General features: G+C 44.6%; 2 protein-coding genes and 1 pseudogene across 2 annotated transcripts; all 3 read left to right on the top strand.

Moving 5' to 3' along the window:
- The first annotated feature begins 3,814 nt into the window (after nucleotides 1–3,814).
- LOC136550768 (GTPase activating protein 1-like) lies at nucleotides 3,815–5,032 on the top strand. The gene is made up of 3 exons (XM_066542365.1): nucleotides 3,815–4,085; nucleotides 4,246–4,341; nucleotides 4,498–5,032. Exons 1-3 carry the CDS (start codon nucleotides 3,975–3,977, stop codon nucleotides 4,786–4,788), a joined length of 498 nt encoding a protein of 165 aa, XP_066398462.1. The 5' UTR covers nucleotides 3,815–3,974; the 3' UTR covers nucleotides 4,789–5,032.
- Nucleotides 5,033–13,054: 8,022 nt separating this feature from the next.
- Nucleotides 13,055–18,004, top strand: LOC136549307 (glutamate--glyoxylate aminotransferase 1-like). Its single transcript, XM_066540548.1, has 12 exons — nucleotides 13,055–13,485; nucleotides 13,599–13,716; nucleotides 13,982–14,063; nucleotides 14,179–14,266; nucleotides 14,369–14,527; nucleotides 15,126–15,299; nucleotides 15,541–15,672; nucleotides 16,277–16,342; nucleotides 16,818–16,882; nucleotides 17,026–17,117; nucleotides 17,209–17,365; nucleotides 17,675–18,004. The coding sequence occupies exons 1-12, from the start codon at nucleotides 13,303–13,305 to the stop codon at nucleotides 17,793–17,795; spliced, it is 1,437 nt and encodes a 478-aa protein (XP_066396645.1). The 5' UTR covers nucleotides 13,055–13,302; the 3' UTR covers nucleotides 17,796–18,004.
- Nucleotides 18,005–19,451: 1,447 nt separating this feature from the next.
- On the top strand, nucleotides 19,452–20,578 carry LOC136550699 (protein DETOXIFICATION 19-like; annotated as a pseudogene).
- Nucleotides 20,579–20,970: the final 392 nt, after the last annotated feature.

Here is a 20,970-nt window from a genome sequence, read left to right as displayed (position 1 = left end):
AGTAGATGCAGCCACCACCATTGAAGAAATGCTGAATCCAGCTGTGGAACCGATGGATCCAGCCATTGAACCAATGGATCCAGCCAAGGAACTGGTGGGTCTGGTAATTATGGAGCTAACGAGGTCACGACCACCGGAAATTAGGAGCATGGACCGGTGACCACAAGCGCGGGGAAGCGAAGATACGTAGAAGGGGTAGAGGAAAGGAAGCCTCGCCACAACCATCATTGCCGCTGGCAGCTGACTCTAGCTACGACAAGACGCTGGGGCACGTGGGGGAGGGCGACGGTGCCATCCTTGAAACCTATTGGGCTTTTCGTTTTTTGCTGCTTCAATAAATTGTGAAGCCCTAGAGTGGTCGGGCTGACTAGGATAGCCCGTAGCTAATGCAAGCCCTGATGGGATCTCTCCGGGGCATGTTTTGTGTTTCAAGAGATCTTGCCAAAGTGCCTTGTGTGTCACGCTCCCAATGAGGCTCCTTCTTCTTCTTCTTCTCTAGCTCCATATCAACTGGGATGGGAGCCTTGGATACAAGCCCCTAAAGACACCCTGTAGGGAAAAGGTTCAACACCATCAGAGAGCATTCAGCAACAAAGAGGTTGGATGCAAGATAAGGCACTTATGGTGTGTTTGGCATGCCGAAATGTGTTTCAGATTCTAGTCTGGAACACAAGAACCAGATCCAAGCGATTGACTCTGAGAAATGTTTCTACCAGAATCATCCTAAAATGTTTATGGTTTTTGCACTTTTGGATTGAAATGGTAAAAGACTAGTTTTGCATGAGGATCACTTCTATTTCTCTATCTATGTGTGTTCTAACAATTATATTTTCTTTAGTTGTAATCCTTTTTTGGTGTAACAAGTTAAAATGGGTTGTATTTAAATTGTTCTTTGCCACAAAAAGGTTTGATTTTTTAAATATATTTTATGTATATGATTTTTAGGAAAATATATATTTTCTCATGGATCAAAATCTAGTCTACTAGCCAAACATTTTATTCTAATTCACCATCCAAAACGTTTCTTGAAAGAATCTAAAACTAAAATGTCTATATTAGAATCTGGATCCCTACAAAACACACCCTTACTCTGTTTAGGGGTCAATGAGAGTAAATGGAATCATGTGGCTGAAGGTATTTAGGCTCATCTCCGAGTCCAAGGGCATCCATACTTGGTTCTCCACCTTGTGTGGTGCAGTCTCCCAAGTCTCATCTTGTGGGTCAACATACTCATACATTGGATGGACATGCAGATTTGGATACACACTACACTCCTCAAGTTGCTATGCCAAGGACAATCACTAGAGTTCGAGCATGACAATTTAATCTCTGAGTGAAGTCATTCCTAAGTACTCCTTTTGTGATTATGAGAATAGATTTATACCTAATAATGATATTAATATTCTTAGGAATGATGGAGAGGTAAAAGAAGTACATGGAGAGATACATGGAGGCGGAGAAGACCAGCATGGGAATCCAAGCCAAGTTGGAGGCCCAATCCATATTAAGTTCGAGTCCATCTCGGGCCACAGGAGTTACTCGCACTAAAATTGTTGTCCAGGTTGGATACAGATTCCATTTTTAATTTTCTATATATGCATAGAAAGATAAGGCAATAATATTTCTAATGGTACCAATCCCACATTAAAAATCTTTATGGGTCAATAGGAATCCTCAGAACAAGTGGGCATATAGAATCTATCGTCGTCACCATCTTTCGGGCTGTTGGGTCGTGTATCATGTTGGAGTCCATTAGGGACATGTCCTGGGGTCTGGCTGCCCCTAATACTATGTATTCAGTAACTGATGCCCAAGTTAGGGTTTGGATTCTGCTTAAATTATTTTTTCAACGAATAGTTTTGCTAACAATATTTCAGACTGTGTTCTTTTTATTATTTCTTGTGTTCTTCTATTCCTATTTAGGGATTAGACTTCATGGTGAGGCCAATCGGGAAGTGCACGGTTGATAACCAGACAAGATGTGATGTTGTAATTATTGAGTTTGGGTCTTTGTGATCAGAAGCCATCGTGTGTATCAAGTTTCCACCAAATTGAGAGTTATCTTCACCCACCAGAAGAATGGCCACCCATGTTCCCATCACTTGAGAAACCAAACTTGATTACATTGGTTCTTTTACGATGCTCTATTTTCATATTATCATGGCTTTAACAACAAGAGGTTGCTAGGAGCTGAGCCAGAAGGTTTGTGAAGGTATACAAAAGATTGAAGGATTGCTTTTGTCCTCAGAGTTGGATGTGGGCATGTGTCCATGAAGGTCATGCCTCATGACGCACACGAGAGGAGAGGGGAGCTTAACCCCCCCTCCCAGTGGTTGAAAGATTGTGTGAAAGAATAGTAAGAAGAAAGAAATAGAGGCATTGGAAAAGGAGGAAGAACTCAACCTCCTACAATGTGATGCTAGATCCTCAATGATAGGAACCTAGTTGGTTTATATGGCTTGTGCCTCTGGAAAGGTGAATTACTACTAGTTTACAAGCACATGTTGACCAATAAATTTTATACTCACTTGCATGACCATAGTAAACCATCATTGAATTTAGTTGTTAGGTTTTGGATTCTCAATGACATTGCATCAGCTCTACTTTATCCTATGTGTATGCATTCATCCTAGAGGTGGTATGTGGCAGACAAACATTTTGGACAGACTCTCACAATGAATAACAACTCTTTGTTGATTATGTCCTTAAGTTCTTGCAATAAGATTTGGTCATATTCATCATGGATCCAAAATTAGAATTGGGAGGAGAGCTCATGAAGGAGACAGAGGCAGTGCCAATGCTTGTTTGGCAAACATGAAGCATGTTTGGCAGTACTTTCTTTTGGCAACAGGGGCCTTGAACCCCCCCCCCCCCCCCCCCCCCCCCCCTGGATTCATCCCTAAGTACTTGTGTGGGCATTTGCAGAGATGCTAGAACAATGGATCATGTTAACATGAATCAACATATTATGGGAAGAGCATTATGTACCCCCAGATGAAGCAGGGATAAGGTACATACTCTAAGTGCTAAGTATTTTCCATATAAGCTGCATTCATTTTCCATGTAGGATTGAAGATCCTTTGTTGCTTAAGAGTGTAGAGTTAAACAATTTCTGTGTTTTTTTACTGTCAATGACCTCTTTGTATGTACTGAGGAGGTAATAAATGTTTTGCATTCATTTGCTATGTGGCTAATCAGGACAAACATGGTAGAACCCATTTGCCATCGTGATATACAAGTTGAACTTAGGATCGAATTCATAATTTTGATTTTTTTTAGTGACAAGCACTGTTGTTCTTCATGGCTTATTTACTTCAGCTATTGTGGCATGTGTTCCCCAAGTTCATTATATATGCGCTGGAATCAATATAGGCAATACTGCCTCGAGCTGTAATGTGCATCACTGGCCACTCCCATTCCTCAGCCCCCACAGCAGCCTCTGGGCTCTCAAAATCCTAGTTTCTGGGTAGCCCTCACGGCCATCGAAGTGGCGGCAGCCAGGTGCAGCAGGAACCCTAACGCCCTCAGCCCCTCAAACTTACACATTCCAACCTAACAAAGCCTCTCTACGGTTGCCATTCGTCCTAAAAAACAAAACAGGAATCATAACTAAGTATGCAAAACCAAAAAAAAAAAGACATTATTGCCATTCGTCCTAAAATTAGTAAACCCGGAAGCTTTTGGTCGGCTGCTTGCAAACTAGCAATTCAGGCCACAGAATAAATGGCAAACTAGCCTCCTACGGTTGAGGGGGGCTCCTGTTTAGACTACCGTTGCGCAAACTATTTAGGTTGACGAAAACAGGGACGCAAAACAGCGCACAGAGCTCTAGTGATCGAGAGGCAAGGGACGTAAGAAGTCGCCTAATTCTTTGATCGAATTAGGCGTCTTCTTCGCCCCACGCTCCTCTCTTTATTTGTAATTTAGCACGCTAACTTCTAATCTGCAGGATCTAAGAAACACTTGATTCAATTATGGACGGATTGGTAGGCCTCTTGAAAGTCCGGGTGGTCCGGGGCATCAACCTTGCCTACCGTGACGCAAGAGGCAGCGATCCATATGTCGTCATACGACTTGGCAAGAAGGTCTGTGTTCTTGTTGGATTCTTAACTTTTGTTCCATCTAGGAGTATATATCCAGCATTTTTTTGGCATTGTTGATTCCTTAGCGTTTGATTATACTGCAGATAATGTATGTGTCCTTATCTCACCTAGCCAAGTATTGTCTTTTATGATCTGCATGCAGAAACTGAAGACAAGCGTGAAGAAGAGATCTGTGAACCCCATCTGGCATGAGGAGCTAACTCTGACCGTCACAAATCCCAGCCAACCACTCAAGCTTGTGAGTGTGCAGCAGATCTATTTGTTTGTTGCCATTCATGGTTTCTAGATTGTCATGTACAGTACAATATATTCCTTTTCTGAATATATAGTATGAGTACTCACGCACAATTATATATATATATATATATCTCTTGTGATGCATTGGTGCATACAGGAGGTGTTCGACAAGGACACATTCAGCAGAGATGACCCGATGGGAGACGCGGAGATCGACGTCGCGCCATTGATGGAGGTGGTGAACATGAACCCGGAGGAGATCAAGAACGGCACCATCATCAGGTCTGTGAGGCCGAGCACCAAGAACTGCCTCGCCGACGAGAGCCACGTGTGCTGGAGGAACGGCAAGTTCGTGCAGGACATGATCCTCCGGCTCAAGAACGTCGAGAGCGGGGAGATACAGCTGCAGCTGCAATGGGTAAACATTCCTCCGGTTGCAACAAGGTGAAGCGACCTGATCATCCGATCGTAGCTGCTGTTCCTGTCATTGCCTGAGAGGCACAGGAATTCTCTGAATCGATGAGCACGGGACGCGGATGCCCGCCTCTGTTCATCCGCGAAATGAAGCGTCCCGTTTCAATCGCATTTTCACCTCTTGTGAATGTCGGATTGTATATAACTTAACCAGCAATGGGGTCAGGGTAGTTGATGTTGCTTCGTAGGGGGGAGAAGAAACAAGAAAAAAAGAAAAAGGAGAGTAAAATAATGTGGGATGGCGCTGCCAAAATGTATATATCCGGGGACAGGACACGCACGGCTTTGTAAAGTTCGGGACAGCATAATTGAAGTCAAGTGGTAGGATCCTGTTTGGTAATAAACACCGTATCTTTGTCTGGACTGGAACAATGAAATTCCTACCACAAACTTAACATACTCTGAAACAATAAACAAAAAAATATATGTATATCCACAGTACTACTTGTATGGTGTGTCATGCCAATCCCCGTACTACTTGTATGGTGTGGACCAGCATAGTGCTTATGTGGCTTGCCACTGTAGACATCTTATGTTAACCAAGAAACCTGAGCTGGTGTACAATTTTGTGTAATAGTCCTCCTATCTATAAAAGTGTTTCATTGCTGGCCATTCCCGACCCTAACTATTCGTCTTCTCCGCTGGTGGTGGAGGACTCGGAGGTGTGTTATTGTGGCCATCATTGGCAAGGGAGTCCGCACATGAAGGAGATTATATTGGATAAGTGGGATTGACCGACGCTAGACAAGCATGCTACGACGACCGAGAAGGATGGCGGTGTGATTGCAACGGAAATGGGATGCAAAGCCTTTGTACAGTGAGTTCATGATGCCCTAGTCTCTATGCTTTTCTTAGATTCTGTGATGCAGAACGGGATGCAGAAGGGATCCAAGCAATCGCTTCCATGTTTGGCGCCGGTATCACAACACACTCCAATGTCATCTTTGCCAAAAGTTTTGAGCCCAAACTGAGTTAATTATGGGCAGAAGAGAAATTGCATGTGTGGGTTGAGCACCTAGATGTCTTCAATCAAATGGTTATTGATCTAGCACATAGAGATGCCAAAAATTGATGATGAAGACAAGAAAATAATTCTTTTGTGCTCTCTACCACCATACTATGAGCATGTTGTTACTACACTATCATATAGCAAGGAAACTATCAATATTGAGGATATTACTGCAGCATTGCTTGCTTGAGTACAAAGGAGGAAGAACAATGCAGTGGAGGCACCTCAAGATGAAGGTCTGTTGGTCAGTGGTGAGCATATACAGCAGGGGAAGGTGGAGGCCAAGAGCAACATGAAGAAGAAGGTGACGTGCTTCAAGTGCGAAGATTGGGGACATGTGAAGAAGGACTATCTAGGGAAGAAGGAGGCAAGTGCTAATGTTGCAACATCTGTGGGTGAATCAGACAATGAGAGTAATCTTCTCTAGTTGGTAGAGAGATGGTGTTGTAGCTGTACAAGATGCAAGGATGCACTGTTAGAGCTAGAGTCACTGGGAATGAAGTTGCAAGGCTAGCGGGGCTTCCTGTGGCAGTGCGTCTAAGGCCAAGTCAGACTCATCGGGCTGCTCTTCGTGAAGCAGCAAAGTCAGACAACTCAAGTCTAGAGTACATGGTGATTCACGCATGACAAGCTTCAAAATGGGGAAATATTTGCCAAGGTGGAAACGATGTAAATGTGTCAAATATTTATTTGTACTAAATAGGATATAGTGGACTTATGTTGTAATTACCATTAGAGGGTTAGGTGGAGCTAACTGTTGGGTGCTTAGAATCAGTCCTCTCTATAAAAGGGAGGGCTGCTGTTGTAACCCAAGGGGACAGAGTGGTAGCACAAACCACATAGTGACAGGCTCATGGGAGGGTGCTAGCGGCTTTGGGTGGCCAACACCCTGGGCGAGCGATGTCGTAGTTTTGGGGAGGAGTGCCTATAAGCATGGCTCGGGGTCCGGGGTCGTAGGCTTCAGTCGAACCTCGTTACCAAATTTTGAGTCTCTAGTGTGTTGTCTAATCTTCTATGAGCATCTCGTACGTAGATCCAAGCAATCACTTCCGTGTTAGGCACTGGTATCACAACACAATCCAATGCCATCTTTGCCAAAAGTTTTGAGTCCAGAGAGAGTTAATTATGTGCAGAAGAATCTTGGTGATAAATTGCATGTGTCTACATTGATCTAAAGAACAAGAGGGTTGAGCAACAGATATTGATACATGAAGATGTTAATGAAGCTAGTTCCAAAGATAGTGAGAATGAAGATAAATATTTCTTGGACACTGATTATGAGTTAGAGGATGGAGATGATGATTTGTTTCAGGAGAATGTGGACTAAGAGGTGGAGAATGTGGACTAAGAGGTGGAAGGACTCTTAAGAGAGAGTGGAAGCAAAAGGGAACACAATGGGAAAGGGAAGTCAACTCAACTCTTAGAGACAAATGATGATTTGTAAAGTTTGGGGCAACATGATTGAAGGTAAGTGGTAAGCCTCAAGAAACACAATAAAGCCATGATGCTCAAGAACCTTCACAAGTTCTTCAACAGATTGGACATTCCACGGGTAAAACTGATATGAGAAAAGTTATACTTCAATGGGAAACTGCCAAACCACACCAAAAAATGATTGTTTTGGTGGCAGGAAAATCCGACAATTCTAGAGAACTACGAAGACATTGCAAAGGTGCACTTAGGCAATGGGTTGAGTATCTTCTTTTGGAAAGACAAATGGGACATTGAGGCTCTGGAAAACACTTTCCAAGAGCTATACCCCTTTGTAAAGAACAAGTCTCTACTAGTCAGCAAAGTCTTCAAACAAGATCAAATCACTACACTATTATATTTCATCTACCTCTCTCAGAACTAGCTTTTGCTCAATTACAGACCCTCTTAGCTATAATGGAAGAAACCATCTTATTTGACAGAGAGGACAACTAGGCCTACTTCTCCTCTGAATCTCTGATGCATACAAGGCCTTGGTTGGACAAAGGCAGGTACATATACTGCACAAATGGTTATGGGAATCTATGTGTCAGCCAAAAACACATTATTTTTCTAGATCCCCATTAAAGATAGACTAAGCACAAGGAATATCTTAAAACGGAAGAACTTGCATCTTGATTCATACAGCCGTGCCCTTTACTCACTCCAAGTGGAAGAAAGTGCAGACCATCTCTCGATATACAGTCCTTTTGCAAGTTCAAGCTGGAATCTTCTAAATATAACCATACTAGTGTAACACCCTAGTTTTAAAATTTTCCAATTTCCTAAAAGTTCTTAGATTTAAATTAAGTTTATGACCAAATAATAGTGGAAGAAAAATATATATTATAAATTAAATTGTATTTAAGTTGCATTCATGCTGCTTGCATTTTTTTTATTGAGTGAAAAAGAATTTATTTATATCCGATTTAGGTTCGAATCATTTTTGCTCTACTTATAAAATAAACAAAGTAGTTAAAAAGTTATTGTGAAACAAGTTCAAAATTTAGTTTCCAAAATTCACAAATATTAAAAAAGTTTTCTAAAATTTATTTGGTTCAAAAATCTTTTGATTTGGCTTTGAAATGAATTTACAAAAAAGAAAAGAAAACCTCTCTCGCTCCCTGGGCCGAATCCGGCCGGCCCACTCCTCTCCTGCGCCCGCCCGGTGGGCCAGACCGAGCCGCAGTCGGCCGCACCGCGCCTCCCTCTCTCTGACGTGTGGTCCCCACCTGTCAGGACCATCTCCCACCTCTGGTCGTCCCTAACCTCCGCCATCACCGGCTCCCGAGCGACCAGGCTGCTCTGCGCGACCGATCCTGCCGCGAGGACCGCGCCCTCCCCTTCCCTACTCTACCTCGTCCGCTCCTCCCCAGTCCACCGCGATACGCTCTCTGCGCGGTTCTGGACCGCAGCCGTCATGGGCGGCATATGACCGAGCTCACCCACCACTCATTCCTCCCCCTCTCTAACCAATTCAAGGGAAGCTCCGGCCCCTTGCAAGCACACCGCCACCGCCCCACTGCTTCCCGCTCCCTCTCCCATCCCACGGAGCCTCCCGCCGCCATTGGCGAGCACACATCCGAGCTCTCGCTCTCCCACTATAGGCCCACGCTCGCCTCGCTATTGCTACTCTCGACCTCGCAGAAGAACACCGCACCCGCTGCGACCCTCTTCGACGCCAATCCTGGCCGTTGTGGGGTGCTACAAGCTCGCCGAAGCACGTCACCACCATCCATCTGCCTTTCCGCGACGCCTCCCCTCTTGGTGCCACTCCCGTCGACAAGATACCCTCCATCGGCTTCGCAGTGAGCTCCTGAGTCCAACGAACTTGATATCATCGTCTCTCATGCTCCGTAGCCCGAGATCGGGTTGCGTAGGCAGGCCCGTCCCATGGGAGAGGGCAGGCAGTGCGACGACCGGGGGCCCATGGCACTAGGGGCCCATGAGTATACGTATATGTAGTACATGTATTTGGCTCCATACGGTCACGTCCAGTTTAGTCTGTGGCTCTGCGCGGCAACCCTTTCCTATTCGCGACTCCGCGTCAAAGCATGCGTGCTATTGCGCCGCGGCGGCTGTTCCGGCGTTCCCAAATCCTGAAATCCCGATTTTCGTAATCTGGAATCCTGTGATCCTAGCAGGCGCCCACTAACCCAGCTGCGCTGTAGTCCCTTCATCCCTGTCCCCTACTCTCTACGGTAAGTGATTATGGTTTCAGTTCATCAGTATTTATTGTTTGTTCGATCTGAAAACTTCAGTTTCTTTTTTACCTTGCAATACAATACATACAGGCATCAAGCGATAGTGCAGCGAATTGTTGATCTATTAGTTTAATTATTTAATTCATCAAGGAACTTATGGATATGCCACAGGCAGCAGGCTGCCCATAATTTGTTTTAAATTTTAAGTCATTTCATGTTACTGTGATTTCACCGTTCTTAAGCTTCTTTGATGTATTGTCGTTTTTTAACGAACTATATTTTGCGAGTTAACTCTTATTACCAGTAGTACTATATAGTTCAATCTCGTGATATTAAAATATTAGATTGCCGGGACTTCATTGTCTTGCTTGCCCAAGGGCCCTAGAAATTGTTGGGACGGCCCTGTGCGTAGGCGAGGGTTCGCCGCCGGCGACCATGGCGTCGCCGCGCTCTTCTCTCCCTCCAGCATACCCCTTCACTCTGGGCATGGTCCATGGTGCACCGCACACCCCACCACCACCGGTGCACGGCCCGTGGACTCAGTCCACAGAACAGTCAACCGGGCGTGCCCTTTTGTAAAAGAGCCCCTTGGTTTTCCACGAAATCAACCCGCAGTCCTTGGTTCCTTTTCTTTTACTGTTTTCTTTTATTTAAAATCCAAAAATAAGTTTAGTTTATTTACAGAAATGCCACTGACTTCAAAGCTTATATCTTGTAAACCGTAGCTCGGTTTTAGGTGGTTCTTTCGCTCACGAGTTCATAACGACGAGTACTATGCGATAGTAAACTTTATAATATGTTTGGTGTACTGTTTCTTATTATGTTTTGTGGGCCATGTTTGTTGTTGTGTCAGCAGAAGGTGCTGAGTGCGAGAACTTCTAGGATCAGGAGTTCGATATCCCCGAGCAAACCCAGTTCGAAGGCAAGTGTCCTTGACCATCTTGCACCTACATTTGTTTTACTTTGAGTTAGAGTAGTTAGACCATTAGTTGTATGCAGAGTCATAATTTGAATCCCCTGTTAGGGTTTACTAGTCCTTGTTTATATCTTCCTTGAAACCTTAGGTTGGATGGGTAGATTCACATGCTTAGCCTGTAGTCTTAGGTTGGGAAGAGTTTAGTATAATTTTGACTAATGATCTATGAAACTTTCATGTGGGTTGGTAACCCGTTGTTGGTAGTAACATGGTGAGTAGGCAAATCCAGCAGGATAGACCGTTTGGTTGAGGTTGGTTTATGCCATGGTATGGCAGCTGATGTTGGTGGATTGGGTTTATGCTAGTGTCCTGCCTGGATCCTAAGGACCGGTTCTCGAAACCTGTAACCTGGCTTAATAGCGCATCCATGAGACCTACATGGGCTATGGGCCTGGCTAATTAATTAGTTTTGTCCAAGGTATGCTACATCGGGACAGCTTATGTTGCTCACGAGGGGTCCCCTGGGGTCGCAGACTTATGTACGGGGGAGAATCCTTAGAGGTAGGTGTAACACAGACTTGGAGGGGCTTTGTAAAGGCCTTGTAGTGTGACCCCGCTAAGCACCTAGGTAGTGTAAAGCGTGATGGGAAAAACACGACTTGTGGTGAAAGTGTGTAACCTCTGCAGAGTGTAAAACTGGTATATCAGCCATGCTCACGAACAAGAGCGGCTTGGACTTCTTCGGGATTAGATGGCTCTCTGGTTTGGATGGGTGGTTCCCTTGGTAAGAGAACGGGTGGTTCAGTTGGGAGGTCGGATGGAATCCAAGTGTGGTGGAGGAGAACGCAGAATTTACCTAGTAGTTAGGTGCTAAGGATTTAAGGAAAAATAGGATGTGTCCCTTAAGTACTTGTGTCAAACCTTGTAAGCCTTTCCTTGTGTTGGCCCTCATTTCATACTTTTCCTACACTTGCGGAGTACATTTCGATATACTCACCCTTCCTCTTTGTCCCCCCTTGCTACCCCATCCAGCTGTTCGGACTAGAAGACGAAGTTTATAGAAGATGGAGTTTTCCAAAAGATGGTGTTTCCTTAAGACGGTATCGTTGTTAGGTTGGTGCTGCCCCCAGTCAACCTTCCTGTGAAGACAGCGTCCATTTCCGCTGGAAGATTATGAGATTTTCTTTTAGACCCAGGTAACTTTATAATAATATTTCGTTATGTAAACAACTCTGATTTTGATACTATAATGAAGTCAACATATGTATGAATAATTGATCCTAGCATACATATGTTGTGCATCCGATTTTGTCCTTTAAATTCGGATGTGACAACTAGCCTAGACAAGTTTCCTAGACATTGTGAGCTATTTGAACGATCAACTTAATTCTATCTTTATGAATGCAATAGTACTGATGTGTTGGACAATTTGGTCAGCAAGGAATCACAAGATTTTCAGAGGGCACCAAGAAAATGTACAAAAGAGCGAGATGTTACTAAAAAGAGCTATCCTTGCTCACTTTAACAGTGACTTCAAGAAAAGCCACGCCTCTTTCTTTATGGATCAAATCTTGTGTAATACGTTGCTTTGTACCTTCTTCTTCCTTTTTATATTTCTTTAAATAAATGGTGTAGGGACTAAAGCCCCTTCATATCCTTCCAAAAAGATCAAGTGGCAGGATCCGCTTGGTAACAAATGTCTGTCCACCTGTCGTGGTACCGTGTGGCACCAAGAAATTCCTATCGCAAACTGAACCCTCCGTCAAAAAAAATTACAATTTTAGCACAGTGCTATATTTTAATATCTTAAATCTGGCCAATTATAGATAAAAAAGTATTAACATTTATCCAATAAATACCATTAGATTAAGTATGCTATTTATTTTCATAATAAATTAATTTAGAGTCATAAATACAAATACTATTCACTAGAAACTTAATCAAACGTGAACCGCTTTATCTGACATGCAACTCGTAATTATATATTTTTTTGGACAGACTTAGTGCTCTTATAAAAAAAGAATATATGTAGACTGTACTCCATCGTCCTGTTCGTTTGGGCTGGTTTGGCTTATAAGCCATGGTTGAAAGTACTGTTGACTGGTTTGGTATGAGAGAAAAATATTGTTCATTGGCTAATAAGCTATGACTTATAAGCCAAATACGATCGAACTAACAGACTGCGTAGCATTAGCTGCAACCAACGTTCACTCTGTGTCCTGTCTGAAATTTTCTGAACAAGCTTCGTTCTCAGTGTCAGTGGACTGTTGTTGCCGTGGTTCACGCTGATGGGGCAGTTCAGTGCTGTGAATGTTGATGCCACTCGTTCTCATCAATTGCAAAAGTTGCATGATCTGGCGCGTCAGAAAGAAACTTTGGCTGGAAGTTTGCTGCTGTGCATTATTGGTATTGCAGGGTCAGGGTGCCGCGGCACGGTTCGTCGTCTCGTCGGCGGGGGCTTCTCCACCGCAGGGCCACCGGGCGAGGCGATAACCCAACCAGTGGCCATTGATCCGCCACCCAAAATTCTCGCTCCCCTGCCAATTTCGTCGCCAAGAAAACGAAAAATACTAATCCATCCATTCTCGTTTCCACATTATCCGCCGATGAATCAATCTGCACGGCCGCAACGCGACAAGTCCATATTCCAAATCTCTCTCCCTCCGGGCTCCGTCCTCCACCCACACGCAGACGCACGAGGCACGACGGACAGCAGTCAGCACAGCAGTAGAGTACAAATCCTCACCTGCTCCACTGCTTCCTGGTTTTCGTCCCCACCTGCCTTCCCCATTCTCTCCCGCGGCCCGTGACTCATCCATCCAGTCCACCCGCCACTCCACGGGAGGAAGGGGAACGGCGGCGGCGGAGGAGTGACGGCAGCGGGGCAAGATGGCGAGGAAGCCGCTGGACTACGAGGAGCTGAACGAAAACGTCAAGAAGGTGCGGTACGCGGTGCGCGGGGAGCTGTACCTCCGCGCCTCCGAGCTCCAGAAGGAGGGCAAGAAGATCATCTTCACCAACGTCGGCAACCCGCACGCCCTCGGCCAGAAGCCGCTCACCTTCGGGCGCCAGGTCAGGCCCATCCATCTCCGCTTCGCATCCTCATGGAGTTGGTTGCTCGACGCCTTCTATTCTATTCTTACCCAGACGGCTGAACCCTGTGTGTGACTGCATCCCGTGCGCAGGTGGTGGCGCTGTGCCAGGCTCCGTTCCTCCTCGATGATCCCCACGTCGGCCTCATGTTTCCGGCGGATGCCATCGCTAGGGCCAAGCACTACCTCGCCATGGCTAAGGGCGGTCTAGGTGCGTTACCATACCATACAGTGTTCTTGTTTTGGGGGGAAAACAAGAGCCATTGGTTTTAGGTCTCCTAGAATTATCATATTCATATCCTGTGTAATGTTATCTTCCTGCAAGGTTCATAAAACGAGCACAAAGTATCAAACCTTTTGCAGTCTGAATAATAATCGAAAAAAGAAGCAACTTTTATCAGTTGTATGTGTTGTCGTAGGTTCATAGCCATATGAGATTATGAGTACTCTGACCAAACTTTTCATCTGACCATCAGGTGCGTACAGTGATTCCCGTGGTATCCCTGGAATTAGGAAGGAAGTTGCTGACTTCATCCACAAGCGTGATGGATATCCGACGTTGAATTCTTTACTGCAGAAATTTATTTTTTTTTAGAAATAACTGCTGAAAATTAATTTTATCAGAGCTGTAGGCCATTTTATCTCTAATGCTTATATGCTCTGCTTACTGCAGTGATCCAGAACTCATTTACCTGACAGACGGTGCCAGCAAAGGTGTGATGCAAATACTGAACACCATCATCAGAAACGAGAGTGATGGGGTATGATTGTTCTTCAAAAACATGTCTTTTTCCACATATCGATGTGATGCTATTTCTACTCAAGAGTAAAGACTAATTTTGTTGATAAATCTTCTGTGGCAGATCTTGGTCCCTGTTCCTCAATACCCACTTTATTCAGCTTCCATTTCCCTCTATGGTGGTTCTCTGGTCCCATACTACTTGGAAGAAGAGGCTAACTGGAGCCTTGACTTTGTAAATATCCGACAAACAGTTGTGGAGGCACGGTCAAAGGGAATCACAGTGAGTGTTTTATTAGTCATCATTGTGCTAATCAAAATTTCCCTTCTCTTGCTACATGATTTCTGCAATTTTTGCACATGGCATTGTGAGCATGCCTATGCCCATCCGTAGTTACATATACATGGATACAGAAAATGATACCAAGTAAAATGTCAATACCATATCATTGACTGATTCTAGTCTCATCGAGCTATTTCCAGCATTTCCTTTGTGGAACCACTCATGAATATTTTGTGCCATGGGCTTCAAATCGTGCCCCTTAGTTCAACAACTTGTCATGTCCAGCAAACTTGTAGGAGGCCTTTGGTATTGATCACCTAACAACTAACAGATAGCATGTAGAATTTTGGTCTTAATGATTAATATTGATCACTAAACATCATTTCAGCTTCTTGCAGTTCTTGGTTCTTTTTATCTTTTTGAAACCATCATAGTCATGCCACTCATGTAAAAATGTTGTCTCTCTCCTTTTTTTTTTATGTATTCCACTCTGATGATCACATAGTCAATACTCAATACTACTCATGTAAAAATGGGGCCTTTTTTTATGTATGTATTCTGCTCTGATCTTTTCCTTTTCCTTACCTATGATGCTTAGGTTCGAGCAATGGTGATTATAAATCCAGGAAATCCCACTGGCCAATGCCTTAGTGAAGCAAATATAAAGGAAGTTCTGCAATTTTGCTACCATGAAAACTTAGTTCTGCTTGCAGATGAAGTGTATCAGCAGAACGTTTTTCAAGATGAGCGGCCATTTATAAGCGCAAGAAAGGTACTTTTGTTTTCTGACCAATGACTCTTTGTCATGAACTCATGGTTGCAACTTGACTTAAGCTTATGGTTTTCATCTGACAATCCTATAATATTGGGCTCACCAAAACATCCCTTAGAACCAAATATGGACAATATATTAAGAACTAAAATAAAAGATTATCTCTCTAACATGGTACATTAAAAGATTGTTGGGAATTCCAAAACTCGCTGCTGATGTTGCCTTTCTCGACTTTTTCCAGGTTATGTTCGACATGGGTCCGCCACTAAGCAGGGAGCTTCAGCTTGTTTCTTTCCACACTGTGTCCAAAGGGAACTGGGGAGAGTGTGGACAACGTGGTGGATACTTTGAAATGACAAATCTTCCTCCCAAGGTAATATTTCATTGCAGCATGTCAGAATGTCACTTGTCCCAAGTATCATTGAAAAGTTCCTAGCTACGTAAAGTCAATGAGACAATGAGTGTATGAAAAGATGTAAATGAGATATTCGAAAATATTGAATTGTTCACACCCAACTGCAAACACATTAAGTAAACTGCACAGCATAATTAATTGGCCATGCTGTGCCGTTTAACTTTGTTAATATCTTGCACAATGCAATTTGGGCCAATGCTCCATCCAACTGACTAGAGTGCAGTTATTACATTTGTTGCATCAGTGTCTTACTTTTACCAAAGTCTCCTTTGACAAACTTTCGGAAACTTTAGAGTAATCAGTAGGGTCTACTGGAGTTACATATTTATGCCACCACGATGTACATTTACAACTGGTTTCCTTGTCCAGTCTAAACTGCAGAGTAGTGTTAAATGCTCTGGAAACCTTTAAACTTTGTCAGTTAAGATTCTCCCTTTAAACAAGCTAGGCACTTAAATAAGGCATGCTAGACTCTATTGTACAAAAAGGCACTTTGAAGGTCATTTTCTAAATATAATGTTCAAGGTCTGATGCTAACCACTCTGTTGATTTGAGCTTGCAGACAGTAGATGAGATTTACAAGGTTGCATCAATAGCACTGAGTCCAAATGTTCCTGGGCAAATTTTTGTAAGTGAAACACTGCTCAATGTTTGATTCTTTATTATTTTTCCCTTCACTAAACCCGGTACTCTGTTTTGGAATGACATATGTTTGGATTCATCTCGGGACCTCAATTAGAAGTTTTCAAATTCAAATTATGTCAATCACTGATTTTATTCATGAAGCATCAAGCAAATTTCTATGGATCAGTATAGTTATGGGATGCAGATAATTGATTGAGCATCTTAATAATCTCTTCTTTTTTGTGGTTTGTTTACTGACAAGTTTGTTCGCTCACGTTAACCTGGAATGCTGTACAGGTTATTACTGTATGCAATTTTTTTTCATTCTTTGGACCTACACCAATTTTTCTTAACCTAATTCAGTTCAAGCTATGCTAATTTGCTTGAAACTTCGTTTCTTTGCTTTACCAAATTACAAAGCAGTTCTGAATAGCTGCTTCTGGAAAAAAGGGGGTTCTGAATAAGTTTTCCTTTTACAGATGGGAGTAATGGTTAACCCTCCTAAACCTGGAGATATCTCATACCCCAAATTCGCTGCTGAAAGGTTAAACATACTGCCCCTCAGAAGTTTTAGTCTGCATCCAGTTTCAGTTGAAAAATGAAACTATGCGGGATACTGAATACTTATTTGTCTTTTTTGTACATTCTTAAGTTTAATGTTTGATGTGGCTCCAAATGATGTTGCAGCAAGTCCGTCCATGAATCTTTGAGGAGGAGAGCACGCATGATGACAGATGGTTTCAACAGTTGCCGAAATGTCGTGTGCAATTTCACAGAAGGTAACATCAAAATTCTAAATGATTTGCAGCAATTAGAGTATGGTCATTGCTTACTTACTAGATTCTCTTGCAATTGATTGTGTTGTTGCAGGAGCTATGTACTCTTTCCCCCAAATACGGCTGCCACCAAGAGCGATTGAGGCGGCAAAAAGAGCCGGCAAAGCAGCAGACGTTTTCTACTGCCTCAAGCTCCTGGAGGCAACAGGAATTTCCACTGTTCCAGGCTCTGGTTTTGGGCAAAAGGAAGGGTAAGTGATTTTTTTATATGATGACTTATCTGTGATGTATAACGTTTCATAAATTTAAGACCTCAGAACGGAATATATATATAGTTTGTGTCACTGAAAAAAAAATGAAGCGTAGCTTTTTGTCAAAAAAAAAATGACGCGTAGTTGAATCTGCTGCCCCTGACCTTCATCCAGTTTTTTATATTCTTATCAGTATCTTCTGAGACATATTACTTTGATTTTCTTCTGTGATCTGTAAATAACAACAGAGTAGAAAATCTGAGAGAACGTTACTGAAGTGGTGGATTTGTTGTTTTTCTCTGAACACAGGGTGTTCCACCTTCGGACAACTATCCTTCCAGCGGAGGAAGACTTCCCTGCCATCATGTCGAGCTTCAAGAAGTTCAACGACTCATTCATGGAGCAATACGAGGGCTACTCCAGGATGTGAACAAGAGCAGAAAACAAGATACTAAAGGATGGGCTGAGAGATTCGTTGTTCCAGTCTCAGCACGATGGAGCATTTCTGAAGAGATGATGAATTGAAAGTTAATTAGTTGTAACTCTCTTAAAAAGAAGCAACTGCCTCCTTTGATGATATGTATAGGGAACAGAAGTTCTGCGGGTTATTACTGAATAACAGTCCGCCATTTGCTTCTACTGCCATAGTATATAATAATTGTCTTGTACCTGCTGGAAGATGTATGCTGCTGCTGCTGCTGTTGGACCATTATGCCATACAACTATCACAGTTGACAACAGTCTATATGCCTGCAAAGCTTGTTTGCTCCCTCCATTCCAATATCCATAGGACTAATGGGAGGGAGAGGGTTGTCTGCTGGTTGCTCAATCTGTGCATGGATCACGCGGCAAATTGACTGCTGGTTGAACTGTCCTCTTATAACTGCTGGAATTTGTTGCTTCCTCCAGCACAAAATTACTGTTGCTCAGTTGGGGAGTTTGGTTTTGGTGTGGCTACTAGATGTTGTTTTGGTTGTATTTACAGTGCTAGCCTGTTGTTGCGCCAACAAACATATGCGCCCTATTATATTGGTTGCTTGGTGGTTTCAGAAATTCAGAGAGACTGAACAGGCGTATAACCAATTCAGATTTCAGAGACCACCAAGTGTGTCTTATACATGTTCTGATGACATCGTGGGGCTGGAGCAGTGCGTTGTGAAATTGTAGGCGAATGCTCGCAGCACAGATATAATATAATGATGGTTTGATTTGATCACGCAGACAGGCGTTGATTAAAAATTTGATGGTGCTCGATATCTCTGACTTGTGACTTTTTGAGGCCAAATTTTTCATGTCGGCCAAGGTCCTGACCCATGTGTGTACCTGTAGTACCTATCAAGTCAGCTGCCCCTCCTCCTGGCCTGGGTCAAGTTGCATTTCGGATTTTCAGTGTATAGTCATGGCTGCTAAGCAAGAGTCTTGCTACAGGTATAGATTTTCAGTATATTTCTAGCCGATGCTGCAGTAAACAGCCGCAGCCGCAGGGCTGCGAGAAGTGCAGCCGAGCAAGCTGAATGGAATTCTTGTACTAATTAATCATTTCATGCTAAGTAAAGCAGAGTGGGATTACAGTATATTCTAGTGTACTAGCTAGTTGATTCGTCAAAAAAAGTGTTTGTTGGGGAGCAAGGAATGCATGAGAACATGTCACTATGTCAGATTGTTCCGGCTGGTGTATTAATGAATATATAATATAATATAAAGGCACTGCAGGTCTGCAGAGACATTTGACAGGAACCAGTCCGCAGCCTCAAAAGACCAGCACTGCCTGCACATATCTTATTAGTCATCATCAGTCTGTAAGTCAGGATTAAGTGATGAGCTCACTGACACTCAGAGCGAGAAGAAGAAAGTAGCACCGTTGAATATATGGCCCCCAGACCAGACTCTGGCTAACTGCGAGTCTTGAACTGCGACTAACTCACCGTGCATACATATTTTTGTTATATATTTTGACCATTCCCTATTGTTGCTGGGGCCCTCCATTGTCTGGTCTGCTGGTGGCTTTATATATAGCCTATAGTGAATTCCTATATATAGCACACTGCAGTTGGTTGGCGTGCAGAGTAGAGACGAACGAACGGAGCACACACGATACCATTCGAAAAAGCCATCGATAGAATTGAAATTGTAACTGCTGCTACATCTATAGAGAAGCAAAGCAAGCTAGCATTTCTTCCATCTCTCTGTCCATCTACTAGTAGCTAGCAATAGCAATGGGTGAGGAGGCGGCAGCTACTCCGTTGCTGGTGCGGGGCAACGATGGTGACGATCTCCGCCTCGACCTCACCCACACCATCGTCCATGGAGATGGAGATGATCAGCGGAAAGCTGCAGGAGAGGCGGCGTCATCGGCAACGTCGAGGCATGCGGTGCTGGGGTGGGACTGGGCGGAGGTGACGGGGCAGCTGGGCTTCGCGGCGCCCATGGTGGCCACCAGCATGGCCTACTACGCCATCCCGCTCGTCTCCGTCATGTTCGCCGGCCGCCTCGGCGACCTGCAGCTCGCCGCCGCCACGCTAGGCAACTCCTGGGGCACCGTCATCGGCATCGCGACGCCACATCTCTATATATAGTAAATTTAATCAATTCGGCTTCAAAATTAGAACTTTTTTACATACAAATATAACAAACAATCCACCGAAATTTCACACAGACCGGGCTGAGCGGGTCACTGGAGACGCTATGCGGGCAAGGGTACGGCGCGCGGGCTTACCGGACGATGGGCGTGCACCTGCAGGCTTCGCTGCTCACCTCGGCGCTGGCCTCCGCCATCGTCTCCCTCCTCTGGCTCTACTCGGAGCCGCTGCTGGTCTTCCTCGGCCAGGACCCGAAGACGTCGCGCCTGGCGGCCGACTTCCTCCGCCACTCGGTGCCCGCGCTTCTCGCCTACGGCTTCATCCTGTGCGCGCTCCGGTTCCTGCAGGCGCAGTCCGTGGTGTGGCGCCGCTCGTCGCCTTCTCGCTGCTCCCGCTGGCCGCGCACGTCGGCGTCGCCCACGCGCTCGTCAACGTGCTCGGCATGGGGTTCGCCGGCGCCGCCGTGGCAACCTCCGTCTCGCTCTGGATGTCATTCCTCATGCTCGCGGCGTACGTCATGTTGTCGGCCAGGTTCAGGGAGACCTGGCTAGGGCTCACAACCGAGGCCTTCCGACACGTCCTGCCTGGCATGAAGCTCGCCATCCCCTCCGCGGTCTTGGTCTGGTTAGTCTGATGATCTCCTCACACATTGTCAGATGTCAGCTGTTAGATTGATCTCCCAACTAATAAGCTCAACGGCCTATTGGGCCTTGGTCACACGGCCCAACCCTACATGGTTGGTGGGCCCCCGTCGCACTGCGCTATATAAAGAGGTGGGGGGCCGGCGGCTCGAGGTACGAGGTTCACCGTGAGCCGCAAACCCCACCGACAAACCCTAGACCGATCTAAGAGGGCGCGCGGCCAGCGACGGGAAGCTCCGCTGACTTCGCCGTCATCACTGCTACGCCGTCCGTCTGCACTGCATCGACGTCCGTGCAACCTCTACTCCACCCGTCGCTGCCCGTGTGCTGCCTCCATCACCGAAACTGAGATGGCCAGCTCAACCGCGACTCCCTCCGAGGGCTC

The sequence above is a fragment of the Miscanthus floridulus genome, chromosome 4, assembly GCF_019320115.1.
Source record: "Miscanthus floridulus cultivar M001 chromosome 4, ASM1932011v1, whole genome shotgun sequence".
Taxonomy (NCBI): Eukaryota; Viridiplantae; Streptophyta; class Magnoliopsida; order Poales; family Poaceae; genus Miscanthus; species Miscanthus floridulus.
The sequence above is the reverse complement of the archived record's forward strand: the minus strand, read 5'-3'. Positions and strand labels throughout refer to the sequence as shown.